The sequence below is a fragment of the Leuciscus leuciscus genome (assembly GCF_965113295.1).
Source record: "Leuciscus leuciscus genome assembly, chromosome: 11".
In the NCBI taxonomy this organism is placed as follows: Eukaryota; Metazoa; Chordata; class Actinopteri; order Cypriniformes; family Leuciscidae; genus Leuciscus; species Leuciscus leuciscus.
The window spans coordinates 23031681-23047430 of NC_138735.1; the positions used below are offsets into that span (position 1 = coordinate 23031681).

The following is a 15750-nucleotide window of genomic DNA, read 5'->3' on the forward strand; positions in this document are numbered from 1 at the left end:
TACGATGTCTGGTAAAGGCCAAGATTTTTGCAATCTCTAAGCATACACTTAAAAATAAAGGTTCTTTATTGGCATCTATGGTGAAGAACATTTTCATTCACTAAATCTTTCCATTCTACTAAAGGATCTTTATTGTGGTTCTTTAGATTATTAGAATGTTCATCACACAGAAAAAAAGGGTTCTTTGGAGAACCCAAAATGGTTCTTCTATACATTGCTGTGAAAACCCCTTTTCGGAACCGTTATTTTTAAAAGTTTAGCAACTAAAATCTGTTGAAAGGGTCCAGTAGGAAATAAAGACCATTCCACATCGACCATCAACATTTATGAAGGTTTACCTGAAATAATAGATGAATAATTAACCTAACAATATTTGAAATCTAATATTCAGAATGGCTGATGAGATACCTTCACAAGGCAGATTTAGATACCGAAATGAATTAAATTACCTGTAAAATTACTCTTAAGCCCAGTATAATGGAGAAAAAAGAGAAAAGCTTTTTGTCTTGGAATTGTAATTAAATAAAAATATGCCATTTCAAAAGAACTTGATTAAAAATTGAAGTAGGCCTACAATTAATTCTGTGCTTCTCCTTGAATGCACCAGTGGTCCATTCATGTGCCTGCTGTGTCTCTTTGGCTCCACCTAATGGTTACAGCTGTTTTTTCCCTATGGTTTTTTCTACTTCATTTTTTTTTGGTTCAACTTCAAACACCGGAAAGAATTCAGACAGGAGGATATGACGTCACCGACCAATCCCCTTGAAGACTTCGAAAATGGCCGTCAAAGCAAAGAGATTTTAATCTACTGTCGAAATAACGTGAGACCCGAATTTTTTATTAAAAAATCGAATTCAACTTTATATTTAATAATCACACAATTTAAATAATTATTGCACGTCTCTGTGTTGTGTTTGTAATACATAGACCGAACCTGTGAATTGCGGCTCGCGCTCTACCGGATCGAGCATTTTCGAAATAAGAGCCCTTTGTTTTGCATGTTAAAATTACAATCATTCGTGTCTGCATTTATCCCGTAACTAATGCATTTAGCTATTTTTAATGCATATTTACAACTACAATTATTGGGTGCATTCTAATATTATGAGTAGTGTTTTAACAATGATAGTTTGTCATCAAGCTTGTTATTTCAGCCAACTTTTGAGTTATGGGCGGGAACTTTTATTTTCCCTTACTGATGATGTCAAGTCTGAACAATCGCAAATTTTATTTAGCGTTATGGGTTATTTTATATATGCACCTGTTCTTTAATTTTTTCATGCACGTGTGTTTCATTTAAACAGGTTTCTTGGGTGTGGTTTAAACCATCATAAATTTACGTGAGGTAAGTGAATTATTTTGCTTACAAAACGATTACATATAAAATTGCATCATAGGTATAGGTCTCTAGTTCACCTAAAATTATATAATCATTTATTCATCCTCATGTTTGTTCCAAACATTTATTATGTGGCATAATTCACCACTTTTATTATATGGAAAAAAAGATGCAATGCAAGTGAATAATGACAGACTTTCTCTTTAAGGAGTTTAATAGTGGCTGATATTATAAGATGCTCTTGACATTGCAGGTTGGCAGTCTTACACGTCATGCCACATATCACTCACAGTGAGTTTCTTCTGGAGCAGCTTAAGAGGCAACGTGAGAGAAGCTTTCTGTGTGACTGCACAGTAGCAATAGGACAGGCTCAATATCAAGCCCATCACAATGTTCTGGCAGCCTTTAGTGAGTATTTCTCCACACAGTCTATTGATGCTGGAAGAGAGGATGCCACCATAACTTTGGACCCAGAGTCAGTGAGCAGTGCTGTGTTTGAAAAACTACTGACATATATTTACACCGGGGAATTGAATATGGACGGGTGAGTTCATGGGTATCTAATTCTTCATCTATATAGTCTTCCTACTGACATAGAAAACCTGACATTTATATATATATGTAATATATTTTAGCATAATTTTAAGGTCTCAGAAAATAATATATCATTTTGGGCTAAATATTATGTCAGCTAAATCTTTACCTCTGTACATTAAAACTATATATATATATATATATAGTTAGCCAATTAAATATTTTATAGCAGAGTAAAATAAAATAAAAATCATATTCATTACTGACTTTTTTTTTTTTTACTTTTTAAATGTTATATATATATATATATAGTGCTGGCCATCCAACATAAAAGTTTGTGTTTACATAATATGTGTGTGTGTACTGTGTATAATTATTTTGTATATATAAATACACGCATATGCATGTAATGTATATATTTAAGAGAAATGTGTTATTTATATATAAAATATTTATATATAATATAAATTATGTATAAATATATATACAGTATATACATGCAGATCTTTCTTAATTATATACATGCATATGTGTGTATATATACAAAATAATTATACACAATACACACATATATATTATGTAAACACAAACTTTTATTTTAATTGTTGCCCAGCACTAATATATATATATTAGAGAGAAAGATTGCATATTTGTTGTCCTTTGTTGTCTACAGAGAAGAAATTGAAAGTGTTCAGAAAGCTGCATCTTATCTTGGTATGCCTGAGGTTGTGGCTCGCTGTACCCTATCCCAAGATGATCTCAAAACTGGTGGCTCGCCCACTAGACAAATGCAGTATGAAGATCCACATTCCCCCCTGAGCCCAGATGACTACGAACCTTTAGAGCCGATCTCACAGGTGGAGGAACGGATGTGGTTAAGGGAAGGGAAAGAAGATGGGTCTCAGGATGATCCCGCCTCTACAGATGAAGCCCAGTCGTCCAGCGAACAAACTCCCCAGAGAAGCGGCAAGAGAGGGAGGAAACCCAAAACCAGGTTGTATGAGGATGATGTTGAGAGGGAGGCCATCGCTGCTCAAAGAGGCAGAGGAAGAGGCCGGGGGAGACCGAGAGGTCGCCCACGGGTGAGGCCGTTGAGTTTCGATTCAACTGATCAATCACCAGCACAGCAAAGCATGAATCCAAATAGCAGCTCTGTAGGGAGAGGATCCGGAAGACCGAGAGGTCGCCCGCGGATTAGGCCTTTGACCACTGATAGAGATGATTCTGGTAACGCTGAAGACGATTCTGTAGCAAATAAAGATCAAGAAGGGGAGAACTCTACCCGCAAAAGAGGACGTCCACGAATTAGACCCCTACCATCTGAAGCAGAAGGAGATGAAGAACAAGGAGACACCCAAGAAACAGAGGTTGTTGAAGACGATGCTGTGAATGCTGGTGAGGAAGATGACGGTAAGGAAAAGACTGATACAGAGAACCCTGGTGAAGCTGCGGCTTCCAAACGAGGGAGAGGAAGACCACGGACTAAGCCGTTATCCACTGAGAACCAAACTACAAATGCTGAGACCGCAACTACAAACACAGAAGACGGTTCAGAAACTGCAAAAACAAAAGAGAACGAAGGGACCGGTCGTAAAAGAGGAAGACCTCGTTCTAAGCCCCTTTCTTCTGAGGCACCCGAATCTTCAAATCCTATAGAGAACAGTGGAGAAGATGCTGGTGAAGAAGCAAACCAAGACTTTGAGAAACACACCGAAGAAGGCTCATCTCAAGGCACAGAAGATTCAGAGTCAAGTGCTGCGAAGAAAATCCGCGCCAGCACCAGAAAGAGAAGCTTGAGTAGAAAGCTGAAAGAAAGCCAAGCTAGTAACGACGAAGATGATGACGACGAAGAGGATGACGAATTTGGCAATGACAACGAGGACTGGGCAGGAGAGGAGGAAGTGAAACCTTTGCAGGACAAACACAGGCCTATTTGTAACATCTGCGGAAACCTCTTCTCTGAGATGAGCAGTCTGCGCAGACACATGCGCATACACAAGGGCCTCAAACCCTATCAGTGCCAGCTCTGTACCCGCTCCTTCAGACAGGGAAACCAGCTGAAGACCCATATGCGCATACACACAGGTACACCTCTCACATGAAGTTGTTACACTGCATTAATACACTAAATCTCTTGGATTAATCCATAGTATTGATGACAAAAAAATGTCAAATATAAAAAGTATAATTTTTGGTGATCAATACATGATACTATTCAAAAGTTTGGGGTCGGTAAGATTTTTTGACTCTCTTATGCTCACTAAGCCTGCATGTTTTGATAAAAAATACTGTAAAAACAGTAATATTGTGAATTACAATATCTTAATTTTCAGCATCATTGCTCCAGTCTTCAGTGTCACATGATCCTTCAGAAATCATTCTAATATGCTGATTTGGTGCTCAAGAAACCGTTCTTATCATCAATGTTGAAAACAGTTGCTTAGTATTTTTGTGGAATCCTTGATGATTTTTTGGGATATTATAATTGTATTTACTGTTACATTTGATCATTTTAATGCATCCATGCTGAAGAGAATTTTCTTCCAAATAAAACAAATCTTACTGACCCCAAACTTTTGAACTGCAGTGTCTGTGTCATAATTTTGTTTGTAGGTTTATGTGTTGTGATGCATGTTCTGTGCTGTTTTCAGGAGAGAAGCCCTTCAATTGTACGTCCTGCGACGCACGTTTTGCTCAGAAGTGTCAGCTGGTCTATCATTGCCGCATGCATCACGGAGAAGAAAAGCCACATAAGTGTGATTTCTGTGGAGCGGCTTTTGCCACATCTAGCAATTTAAAAATTCACATAAGGTATTCATGAGAACAATTCCAGTTCATTTTCATTGATACAATTACACTTAAACATGATTGTGAGTGAGTCGTAGTGTTGTAAAGTAAAAGTTTACGTAAATCAAAACTAAAACTAGACTAAATGTTACAATGATAAAATATTCACAATGAATGTTTTATTGTTTTATCTGGTTAAATACATTTTTGGACACTAAAACGTAAAAATAATTATTTCCAATAATGGTCGATAAGTTTCCATCAACTTCTCTTTCTTACCCGTTTGCTCTCAGAAAGCACAGTGGTGAGAAGCCGTATGAATGTGGAGAATGTGGGAAGCGCTTCACACAGGCCAGCACTCTAATGTACCACAAGCGACGACACACGGGAGAGAAACCGTACATCTGCGACACCTGTGGCATGGCCTTCGCTGTGTCCAGCTCTCTCATCGCTCACACCAGGAAACACACCGGTGGGTTTATAATGCATTCATAAAAGCTGTCAGCATTTTCTGGAGTGATTTGCTAACATGTAGACGCCACTTGGAGTCTATTTAATAAATTACTTTTTTTAATCAATGCTCTCCATTTTTAGGTGTGACTCCATATATATGCTTGGATTGCGGCAAACCTTGCTTAACCGCTGGTGAACTTCGAAAACATATGGACATCCACAACGGTAAATTTAACAAGTTGGGCGTTTTCAGAATGGAAACCTTGTATTTCCAAATATGGATTTATTTAGGTCCTTTTTGCCTTTAGGCTCGAGAAAAGTGAGGTGTAACCTGTGTGGGAACATGTTTTCAGACATATATAGCTTGAAGAAGCACAGCATTTTGAAGCATAATGGTGTGTTTATTTCTTGTTTAATTATATATTATTGCTCAATTGATCTGTCCATTCATCTAAATGTCTATTTTAAAACATACTTTTCAGTTCTTCCTGAACAAGAGCAGACTCAGACTGTGAAATCCGACCCGACGCAGTGTCCTCTCAACATCCCCATCGACCACCAGGGCCTGATTGCACGGGTGCGCTCTGCCCTTGTCGATTCCCAAGACCATGAAATTCAGATGGAGTCCCAGTTGCCAATTTTGCCCCCCGAAGCCCAGCTCATCATCCAACAGTCGGCAGAGCCGCAGATGATCATACAGCACGCAGACGGCTCAGAGCCCTCCATGATCTTCCAGCACGCGGACTCATCCGAGGCGCCGGTTCTCATCCAACATGGAGAATCTGGCGAGCAAGTCAGCTACGTTGTGGAACAGTACGAAATCCCAGCGACTGCTGAGATGGAGCACACGCAGATTGTCATCGTTCAGACCATTGATTAAAATACCAGGTTTTACTTCCATTTTAAGTGTATTTTCTCCATGAAGTGAAGACTGAAGGTAGGATCAGTCAGGCCAGTGCGAAAGCAATTTCTGATTGTTTTCTAATCATCTGAATTACAAACTCTTAGCAGATATCAGTTATACAAAGCTATTGTGTGAGCGTGTGAGGCTTCCCTCTCTTTTTCCCTTATTAAAGTCTGCAGAATCTGGATCATTAAAGGCATATTTTCTGAAATGAAGGGAAGGCCAAACGTAGGTTTAGCTGTAATATAAAATGCTGTGCTTAGAAAAGGCATTTTGGTTCATATGTTTAAAAAAAAAGATTTTTCTATTTAATTGAAAGGACAAGTGCGGCTATACATTACAACTGACTTGGTCATTCTGATGTTTTTGAACTATGCGTTTGTCTTTTAGAAGTATGAAATGTAAATACCTAAAATGTTATATTACCCAGTCTCTGAAACATTTCATATATTATGTGAAATAATCCTCTAACAAACTGGGCAGCTTTTATAATAAATCATCTCACGTCTGAATATGTGTTGTGGTTGATATATATTTTTGAGTAATGCATTCATGAAATTCATTGGTAAAGACCACAGGGAAACACTTTAGTTTAGGGTCCAATTCTCAGTATTAATTAGTTGCTTATTAGCATGCATATTACTAGGATATTTGCTGTTTATTAGTATTTATAAAGCACATATTAATAGCTTATTCGGCATGACCATATTCTACATTCCTTAATCCTACCCAATAACTAAACTTAACAACTACCTTACTAACTATTAATAAGCAGTAATTAGGAGTTTATTGAGGCAAAAGTCATAGTTAATAGTGAGAATTGGACCCTAAACTAAAGTGTAACCGACCACAGACATATTTTCAATATTTCAATATTACTTCCACTGTTTCTATGTAAGGTTGATTCTTTAACTAGTGGAAATTTTCTGTCCCCTAGGATGATTTTAAAGAGAAAAAAGACAAAATTTACAAAAACATTCTAGTTATATCTTTTTATTGTGTCTCTTTATTTACATTTGATTTTAAATTTAAAAACTCTTACGTTTACAAGACTTTTACTATATTTTAGCTTTTTATTCGATGCCATTACCTAACAGCATTTGTGAATTTTTATTTAGAAGCAGTCCTTTTTTTATTTATATATATGCTAATATAATTTACAGGTGGATAACATTTTTATTATAGGACCATTTGAGCATTGTCCTTTTTTTTGTAGATCATTCATATATTTTGAATAGGCCTACTTGTTTGTGTAAATGCATTCATGAAGAAGATAATCAGTGACCAAAGATTGAATAGGCATATTTCACTTATTCTCAGTGACTTAAAACATTTGCCCCCGGTTTCACAGACAACCAGAGCCATTGTTTTTTTCTAAGGCAATTTTATTAAAGCTACTTAGATGTCCTAATTAAACTTTAAAAAAAGGCCCAATCCTGGCTTATTCTAAGCCCTGTCTGTGAAGCTTTTTTGTTTCTTTTATATAATGAATAGAGAGCAGTCATCTAAACGCAGACGACCTGAAGATGTCGCTCTTGCGCAGGCGCAATCCATGTTGGCATAGCAACTTCAAAGTTAGCCTCTCTCAGAGCGTTAAGCATGGTGGACATTATGAATGATCGATATTTAACTGTATGTGCTGAAGATCAGCAGCCCCCAAATATGTGTGTTTTGAAAGTTTTGGAAGACAGCAGGTTGGTTTGAAAAGTAAATTATAAAGTTATTTCTCATTTTGGCGGTTTCATGTTCATTTATGTTGTTGGTGTTTCTATTCAGCGATGGCTCACTCAAACTAACAGGTAATGATCAACTGAAGAATGGAGACAGACTGACAGATGACGATGTGCTGGTCTTGTCAAAAACACTCGTGGGAAATTCAGCTATAAAGGGTAAATATTAACTCGTCCTACCCAGAACAGTTTTCAGGTTAGACATGCAAATCATAAACCACTGCAAATATTAGAAAGTGTATTGTAACCCATACCTGGTCATTTGTCTGGTGCCGTGCGTCATGTCACCAAATCAATCACAAGAATACAATATTTTTGATTTAAAATGATTTCATGATGAACTGAAAGTAATCTTCATTGCAGGTTTAGATCTCAGATACAACTGTATCACAGATAAAGGAGCTGTTTATGTTGCACACCTCATTCAGGTATGTTAAATCATCAGTTTTCCTAAAGTTTTTCCAATTTTCAACCTAACTGAAAACTTGAGAACCTTAAAGAAATGTTGTCATTTTAACAGGAGAGTAAGTCCCTTCAATCTCTTGATCTGATGTGTAATAACATTGAGGCAGATGGTACAGAAGTGATAGCAAAAAGTTTGCATGTAAGTGTGGCTAATTTGGATTTACAATTAATGTTAAAATGTAACATTTATTTATGCATTAATTATAGATTTAAAATTAATGCCAATGATATGATCAGTAAGTCATGGCAAAATACTGTACACTGTAAAAAAAAAAAAAATCTGTTAAATTTACGGTAAAATACCGGCAGCTGTGGTTGCCAGAACTTTACCGTCAAAAATACGGTAGCAACATTTTAGATTTTACAGACTTTACTTAAATTTACAGTAATAAACCGTATTTAATTATATGATATAATGTTAATTTATTGACCTATTGATGTATTTATTTCTGTTCTGTACCATAGTAACACACTGACAACCACCAATCACAGTGGAGATAAAAAGTCACATGATGAATTAAAGATCATCACAAGCAGCTCTTTCACAAGAAAGTTAATAATAATTTATAGAAGCTGCACAGTGTCATTCATACAAACACTAAACACCATCATGGTAACACACCTGAAATTTTAGAAATGCAATAAGCATTAATTTAACAACATTAAATGTAACATAAAACCCTAATGTACATAACTGATTAGAAAAAACTAAGAAAACTATGAAGAAACAGTTATTTCAACAAAAATACATCAAATGTGAAGTGTCACGCAGGGAATTGTGGGAATGTCAATTTACGCTTTTTCACTGTAAATTATACAATGACTTGTTCTTTTTCACTTCCAAAAACTGTAAATTTAACAGTATTTTACAGTAAAATTACATTAAATGTACCGTTAGATCTATCACAGTTGTTTACCGTATAAAGTAAGGAAACTTTCTCTTAACCATTTAACAGTTTTTCACTGTAGCATTTTTACAGTCTTTGACCGTTAGAAATCACGATAATTTTTTACAGTGTATGTTTTTACATTTCTTTAACTTGTCAGAATATTTTTTTTTATAAGTTATATGAGATAAGTTATATGAGATTCAACTCATTTCTTCAGTCAGTTTAATATAATTTAATTGAAATTACTTTTTAAAAAAGTAATTTAAAGCAGCAAATGAACTTAAGTTTTTAAGTTGAAAGTTAATTTTTTTCTGTTAATTTTACAGACAAATAAACGTTTGAAGACACTCAGAATGACGGGAAATAAGATTGGAAATAAAGGTGGCATGCAACTGGCTGCTATGTTGCAGATTAATGCCACTTTAGAAGAAGTAGATGTCTCAGACTGTGATCTGGTAAATTTCCCGAACACAAATATAATCACAAAATAAATGTCATTTGCATTTAAAGTATTGTGCTTGTTTTCTAGGCTACACAAAATGTAATAGCATTTGCCATCGTCCTGAAGAACAACAAGGGAATCCGTGCCATTAATGTTAGTCGACCTCTTATTTTCAGTCTTCAGGTATGTTTTCAGGAAAATTGTGCTTCAATATACTCATTTTATGATTAATATATCTGGTAAAAGTCTTTTTTTTTATTGGTTAAAGTGATCTTAACTTAATTGACAGGAGGAAACAACAGTCCATATGGCACAGATGCTGGTGGTGAATAAGACACTGAGGGAGCTGCACATGGGAAAGCATGGGATGACTGATACTGGTGTAGAGAGGCTGTGTGAAGCTCTGAAGTTAAACACCTCTCTATGCTACTTGGATCTTCGCTGGTATACACTCATGCACATAATTATCTAATTCATGATCTTAAAGGCATAGCTTTAAAAAAAAAAATTATGTCACTGTTTTCTCACTCTCATGTTTTCAAAATCTGTATGACTTATTTTTTTCTGCCAATAGCAAAGGTTTTAATAGTTATAATAGTAGCTGTTTTTTATTTTATTTTAAAGTGACCAGGGCTATCGAGCAAAACTTTTAAGTGAAAAACGACAAAATTGTCTGGAATTGTATGATTCTTCAATGATGTTTTCTTACTGTCGTTGGATGGCAGAGAACAACTCATTTTGTGCTTCACCGAAAAAAAACATTTCTGCTTCTTTCTTTGTTTAACAGTAACAGAATTACACGGGATGGAGCTAAATGCTTATCGGAGGTTTTGAAACAAAGTCGCTCTTTGGAGATTCTAGATCTTTCTTCCAATCGCATTGAGGATGATGGTGCGGTGTATCTAAGTGAAGCTGTCAAGCTGCCACACAGCAAACTCAAAGCGTAAGTGTCCTCCTATTTATCAAACTATGCTAACGACACTATTTCCATTCTTCATGCTGTCCAACTTATCTGGTATCGTTTTTGCCTCCTAGATTGTCTGTTACCAGCAACAACATTGGAAAAAAAGGTATTTTGTCCCTCAACAAGGCAATGAGTGTGAATTCCTGTCTCACACACATTTACATATGGGGGAACAAACTTGAGGAGCCAGTTTGCATGGTGAGATTCCATAGATTTTCCCATTATGATATACAGTGTTCAACATTCAAATGTCTTGATGTTCTCTCTGCCTGTAAAATCAGGCTTTCTCGCGGCTGATAAACAGCGGGCGGCTGTTGGAGGAACACACAGATGTTTCTCCCTATGAGGTGGATGGTCATGTTTTCTTGGCAGAAGTGTCTCATGGTTTATGCAGACATTACTATTGGAGATCCAGATATGGGGATGGAGACTCGAGTAATTCAGCACGGGCCCTGATGGCGTCAGATTCATTGGCTCTGCAGATCTACCCAGACTCACATTCATGAAACAATTCACGATTTCTGGGTTTGTCCGAAAGTATGTGTTGCTGCTTCAGAGTAAGACACATTTAGATTGAACTTAAAGGGATAGTTCACCCCAAAATGAAAATTTTGTCATCATTTACTCACCCTCATGTTGTTACAAACCTTTATGAGTTTCTTTCTTCTGTTGAACACAAAAGAAGATATTTTAAAGAGTGTCGGTAAGCAGACAGTTGACGTTAGCCATTGACTTCCATAGAATTTTTTTTCCTACTATGGAAGTCAATGGGTGCTGTCAACTGTTCGATTACCAGCATTCTTTAAAATATCTTCTTTTGTGTTCAACAAACAGGTTGACAAAATTTTCATTTTTGGGTAAACTATCCCTTTAATTGTGACTTTTTTTTTCTTTTTTTTTCAGTAGTTAGTTGACAGGCAAAATAATCAACAGTTGGTTACATTTGAATTTATTACAGTTAAATCACATGGTTAGTGTTTTAGATAACAGCCTACATCTTTGTGTCCATGTGTCCAGTGTTTGCAAATGTCACAGGCTGCCATGATGTTCGCGAAAACACGTCATTTATGTAAATGGCTTGCTCTGACACTTAGTCTTCGCTGTATTGGGTGTCACATGCAAATTTTTACACAGTTTTGTCAGGACAGATAAAAGCCAGAGAGATTTTGTTGATTTAGCAAGTTCAGTCTAAAACAATCTCTTTTTCTATGTAAATGAGAAAGGACACAAAATAATATAACAATGATTACTTCATTTAAAACTGTCAGTTCAAATACTTTGTGCAACTATGTTAACGAGTTTCAATGCTATGCTGATAAAACATCCTCTTTTTTTAATATGATCATTTGTGAGATGATAATCTTGAAATACATAAAATAAAAATGGGTTTAAAAAAAAAAGTACAAAATAGCTGAATGCCTTTCGATCAACACATCATTCTCAGTAACATCTTGATTTGCAACTTCAGTAACTTGGAAAACCGTAATTGCCAAATCGGCAATTAACCTGCTGCCTTTGGTGTGGGCGAAGCCATTCTGTCACATTCCAGGATGACGTTCTTCTTGCTAAGAACTTTTTCCAGCTTCTCCCTCTCAGCTGAACTCAGAGCCCAATGCTGCAGAGATAGACGGGTGAGGGAGGAGAGATGCGGAAGGGCTTCCAACAAGGCGGGCAGCCAGGGGGAGACGGAGAGGAATGCAGAAGGACGCAGACTGACATCCAGCTCCTCCAGTCCCTTTAGACCAGCAGCCTTCCCAAAAAGAGACGTCCAACCGCCATCTCCGACGCTGCCATTGTAGGACAGATCCAGCTGCTTCAGCTGGGACAGAACTCCACGCTGGCAAGCAGATTCTGCAAGATCACAACAGTTTGCGAAAAATCCTCATAGATTACACTTCACGACTTTTCAAATCTGAACAGATTAGGCATCATACCATTGCAGACTTTGTAAATAGTTACAGAGAAAAACTGGGAATCATATACTAAATGACTGAGGATCACACACTACCAGACTTAGAAGTTGTTCCGAACACAACAAACTCTCACAGAAACATGCATTTCAGTGCTAGGAGATGCTTGACAAATTAAAATAATATTTCATGGTTTCACATACTGGGTGTAGATTAAGCCAGGATTAGGCCTTAATTCAATTAGGACATTTAAGTGGCTTTTATAAACATGCCTTAGAAAAAAAAAAACTGCACTAGTGTGCATCTTGAGACAAAACAATGGCACTGACATATTTTAAGATATGTAAGTGCAAGTTGCTTTCAGTTAAAACAGCTCAAACGTGCATTTTAGTCTGGGACTAGGCTTAAGCCTTAAAAAAATCTGAGTCTTTGTGATTTAGATTTAGAATAGTCTAGATTAGTCTGTGATTTTCTGTGAAATTTTCCAACTCATATCTGCAAAATGGCTCTGATTTAGGCAACTAGCATCGACTCGTCAGAGCAAAAATCTGTAAAAAGTTGTGTAGTTAGTGTATTCCAGCCTTAATGTTATAATTGAACACTCTTTGACCAAAACTGACCTAGATGTAGCAAATCTTCAGTGGTTAAATTACAGCTACTCAGTCTGAGTTCCTGTAGTTTGCAATCAGACTGCAAAGGCTCCAGAAATTGCCTCAGATTTTCCCCCACACACTTGTTCCACGACAGGTTCAGACTTTCCAGCTGTTGTAGCTTCTTCATTGCGGTAGCTGTTAGGAATTCCAGAAACATACATGCATATCTTCATTTAAAACAAAAACAAGTTCAGTGTTTTCTGAATTCGCATTGGCTTCATACCAAGATCATGGCATGCAGGTGTGCTCAAAGCACAGTTGTTTAGTGGAAGTTTGGTCATCTGAGAAAGAGGGAGGGTTTGCAGAAGATTCTGGAGTGTATCTCCAACACTTTTATTGGACGACAAATCCAGCTCTCTGAGCTCTTTGAGAGATGGAGCTACCTGGACTGAGAAAGCAAGTTCAAAAGAGAATACAGACAAGTTCACGTAACTTTAAATCAACAGTAGCTATGTTTCCATCCAAAGTTGTGAATTTAACACAGAATTTAACACAGAATTGTGATATAAACTCACAATTCAAACTTTTTTTTCTCAGAATTAAGAATTTATTACTCGTGAATGTGAGTTTATATCCCACAATTCTTAGAAAATAAGTTAGAATTCCGAAATATAAACTCGCAATTGAGAAAAGAAGTCAGTTTACTCTTTTAAAAAGTTTATATCTCACAATTCTGACTTTTTTCCCCTCACAATTCTGTCAGAAGTGCGAGATGTAAACTCACAATTGTGAGAAAAAAGTTTTTTAAAATCTTTTTTCTAATTAACATTTTTTTAAAAATATTCTGTGGAGGAAACAAGCTTCCATACATCTTTGCGTTTCATAGAGCATTTTTTGTGCAATATCCCAAAATCGCATAAAAATGGCTGAAAGGAAAAATAGCTAGTGTCAACTAGTCTTACCTAAAGCCAACACATCCTCCTTTGTTAGACAGCACAGATGCATACTCAAACTTCTCAAGTGTGTGAGGAGAGTTAGGTTAGTGACCAGTGTGGCAAGACCTCCACCTGCTTCCTTATTGCACGACAGGTCGAAGTGCTCTAGTGCAGGGATGAACTTGAGTGCCTGGCCTTTTAACATTTCACAAAACAAATTAATTGAATTATTCTTCAAAATTATAATTAAAATGGTTACTCAGTTATCAGAGAAATCACAGTCTGCATTTGGAGCTTCCTGGTAGGTAATGTAAGTGTGTGCTAATGGTGTTGCAAATAGTTATGCTTGACTGCTTAGTCCATTGAAGGCTTTTTTTTCATCATCACTCTTACCCAGGACACTGAGATTGTCTTTATTGAGTCCACACATGCTCAGTTTTAGGGTCTTCAGCCGTGGAGTCGAGCCTAAAGAGGAGCTGAGGTTCTCCATTCCCTTCATCGATAGCTTGTTATTGGACAGATCGAACTCCTCCAAACTAGATAACATGGGAAGAGCCTCACCTGAAGAAAAATGTCAGTGCTTTTAAAAGGAAATTGGTGAAATATCCTGTTGTAAACAAATCATGACTCATTATAGGCTTATTCTGAATTCCCAGTTTATAAGATCTCAAAAGCAAAGGTGAACATTAAAAACAGTAAATGTTCAAGTGTCTATAGCACTGTATCAGTATTTTCATTTTATAAACTAATATCTGATGTTTTACTATAGAAACCAAATGAAAATGACGTCAGATTTGGGAACAAACCATTCTTTTGAGCCGATTATTTTCTATGAACAAGTTCGCAAATAAAATTGAATGAATAATTTGTTCAATTGTCTGAAACGATTGCAGCTGTTAACAACTGATTTAGTGATCCGGTCAGAGCGAATCTCAACTTTACAAATCAATGAATCAATCTAGTCCGACTTAAAATGAGCCAAGAACCAGGAGTAATAAGATCCCGATCCTCAGAGTCGAATACGCTGACTCCTTATAATTCATAATAATGTCCGACTTTCCTCTCTGGCTGGCCTCGCTCTTTATAGGTATTTTGAGCAGCAGGAATAATAAACAAAAAAAGATTTAAATTGTAATAGAAAGCTGCCAAGAACATGTCTGGGTTATTGGTTATATATATCTATTAAATAAAAAATGAAGGACCTTTAAGATGTTTGCCATTGTGACTACATTTATGATAATTAAGCACATTTCCCCTATTTTTCAAAACTTTACTCAGGTAGACATTTAAAAGAAGTGAAGTTTTACTGGAGTTATATTTCATCGAAGTATGTATATTTAGTTCAGTCGCTGGATTTGTGTACCTAGTCCATCGCTGCCACACAAAAATAAACTTCATAGTCTTTGATGACACATGAAATCCTTATATGAGGTTTATAGAAAGCAAGTCTTACTCAGAGCTGTAACGTCTGTCTCAGAGAGCTGACAGTCCACCAGGCGGAGTTCTTTCAGTGTGCTTTCAGGTTGGAGGTGTTCTGTGAAGTGTCTGAAATTTCCTGAACCAACGCCAGTATTCCAGGACAAATCTAGCACCTCTATTAGAGGAATGCAGTCAAGAGCCTCACCTGGAATATCATTTTAGGAGAGGTTTGCCAGTTGTTCAAAATTGTTTCAGCCTTAAATCAGGTCAATTTCAAGATTTCAGATTTGATTTTGCAAAGAAAAGTCTTTATATTTGGTGTGTATATTTAGTATTTTTGCTCATGTATGTGGTTTCAGCTTTAATTGTGCATTTTTTTGTAAGG

At 36.5% G+C, this 15750-nt stretch overlaps 3 protein-coding genes across 5 annotated transcripts in view; 2 read left to right on the plus strand and 1 right to left on the minus strand.

Moving 5' to 3' along the window:
* Positions 1-719: 719 nt before the first annotated feature.
* mynn (myoneurin) lies at positions 720-6529 on the plus strand. 2 transcript variants are annotated; one of them, XM_082183639.1, is made up of 9 exons: positions 720-821; positions 1305-1345; positions 1593-1883; positions 2547-3958; positions 4525-4684; positions 4954-5132; positions 5255-5338; positions 5422-5508; positions 5596-6529. In XM_082183639.1, the coding sequence occupies exons 3-9, from the start codon at positions 1612-1614 to the stop codon at positions 5991-5993; spliced, it is 2592 nt and encodes an 863-aa protein (XP_082039765.1). In that variant the 5' UTR covers positions 720-821; positions 1305-1345; positions 1593-1611; the 3' UTR covers positions 5994-6529. The 2 variants fall into 2 exon arrangements, with proteins under 2 accessions (XP_082039765.1, XP_082039766.1); XM_082183640.1 differs by lacking the exon at positions 5422-5508.
* A 135-nt stretch (positions 6530-6664) lies between these two features.
* On the plus strand, positions 6665-11908 carry lrrc34 (leucine rich repeat containing 34). 2 transcript variants are annotated; one of them, XM_082183643.1, is made up of 10 exons: positions 6665-7711; positions 7794-7906; positions 8111-8175; positions 8268-8351; positions 9429-9557; positions 9632-9727; positions 9834-9988; positions 10332-10487; positions 10580-10706; positions 10790-11908. In XM_082183643.1, the coding sequence occupies exons 1-10, from the start codon at positions 7617-7619 to the stop codon at positions 11012-11014; spliced, it is 1245 nt and encodes a 414-aa protein (XP_082039769.1). In that variant the 5' UTR covers positions 6665-7616; the 3' UTR covers positions 11015-11908. The 2 variants fall into 2 exon arrangements, with proteins under 2 accessions (XP_082039769.1, XP_082039770.1); XM_082183644.1 differs by having other exon boundaries at positions 10813-10984.
* lrrc31 (leucine rich repeat containing 31) overlaps positions 11441-15750 on the minus strand; it is a 7673-nt gene continuing 3363 nt past the window's right edge. The window contains exons 6-11 of the mRNA XM_082183642.1: positions 15400-15570; positions 14340-14507; positions 13974-14141; positions 13295-13459; positions 13039-13206; positions 11441-12359 (exon numbers count right to left, since the gene is read on the minus strand). Coding sequence (XP_082039768.1) covers positions 12010-12359; positions 13039-13206; positions 13295-13459; positions 13974-14141; positions 14340-14507; positions 15400-15570 — 1190 coding nt within the window. The 3' untranslated portion in view covers positions 11441-12009. The remainder of the gene's footprint in view (positions 12360-13038; positions 13207-13294; positions 13460-13973; positions 14142-14339; positions 14508-15399; positions 15571-15750) is intronic.

Coding starts and splice junctions, on each gene's coding strand:
- mynn (XM_082183639.1), top strand. CDS start 1,612: ATGCCACATATCACTCACAGTGAGTTTCTTCTGGAGCAGCTTAAGAGG. Junction 5,133..5,254: donor TCACACCAGGAAACACACCG/GTGGGTTTATAA, acceptor CTCCATTTTTAG/GTGTGACTCCATATATATGC. Junction 5,339..5,421: donor ACATATGGACATCCACAACG/GTAAATTTAACA, acceptor TTTTGCCTTTAG/GCTCGAGAAAAGTGAGGTGT.
- lrrc34 (XM_082183643.1), top strand. CDS start 7,617: ATGGTGGACATTATGAATGATCGATATTTAACTGTATGTGCTGAAGAT. Junction 8,176..8,267: donor ATGTTGCACACCTCATTCAG/GTATGTTAAATC, acceptor TCATTTTAACAG/GAGAGTAAGTCCCTTCAATC. Junction 10,488..10,579: donor CCACACAGCAAACTCAAAGC/GTAAGTGTCCTC, acceptor TTTGCCTCCTAG/ATTGTCTGTTACCAGCAACA.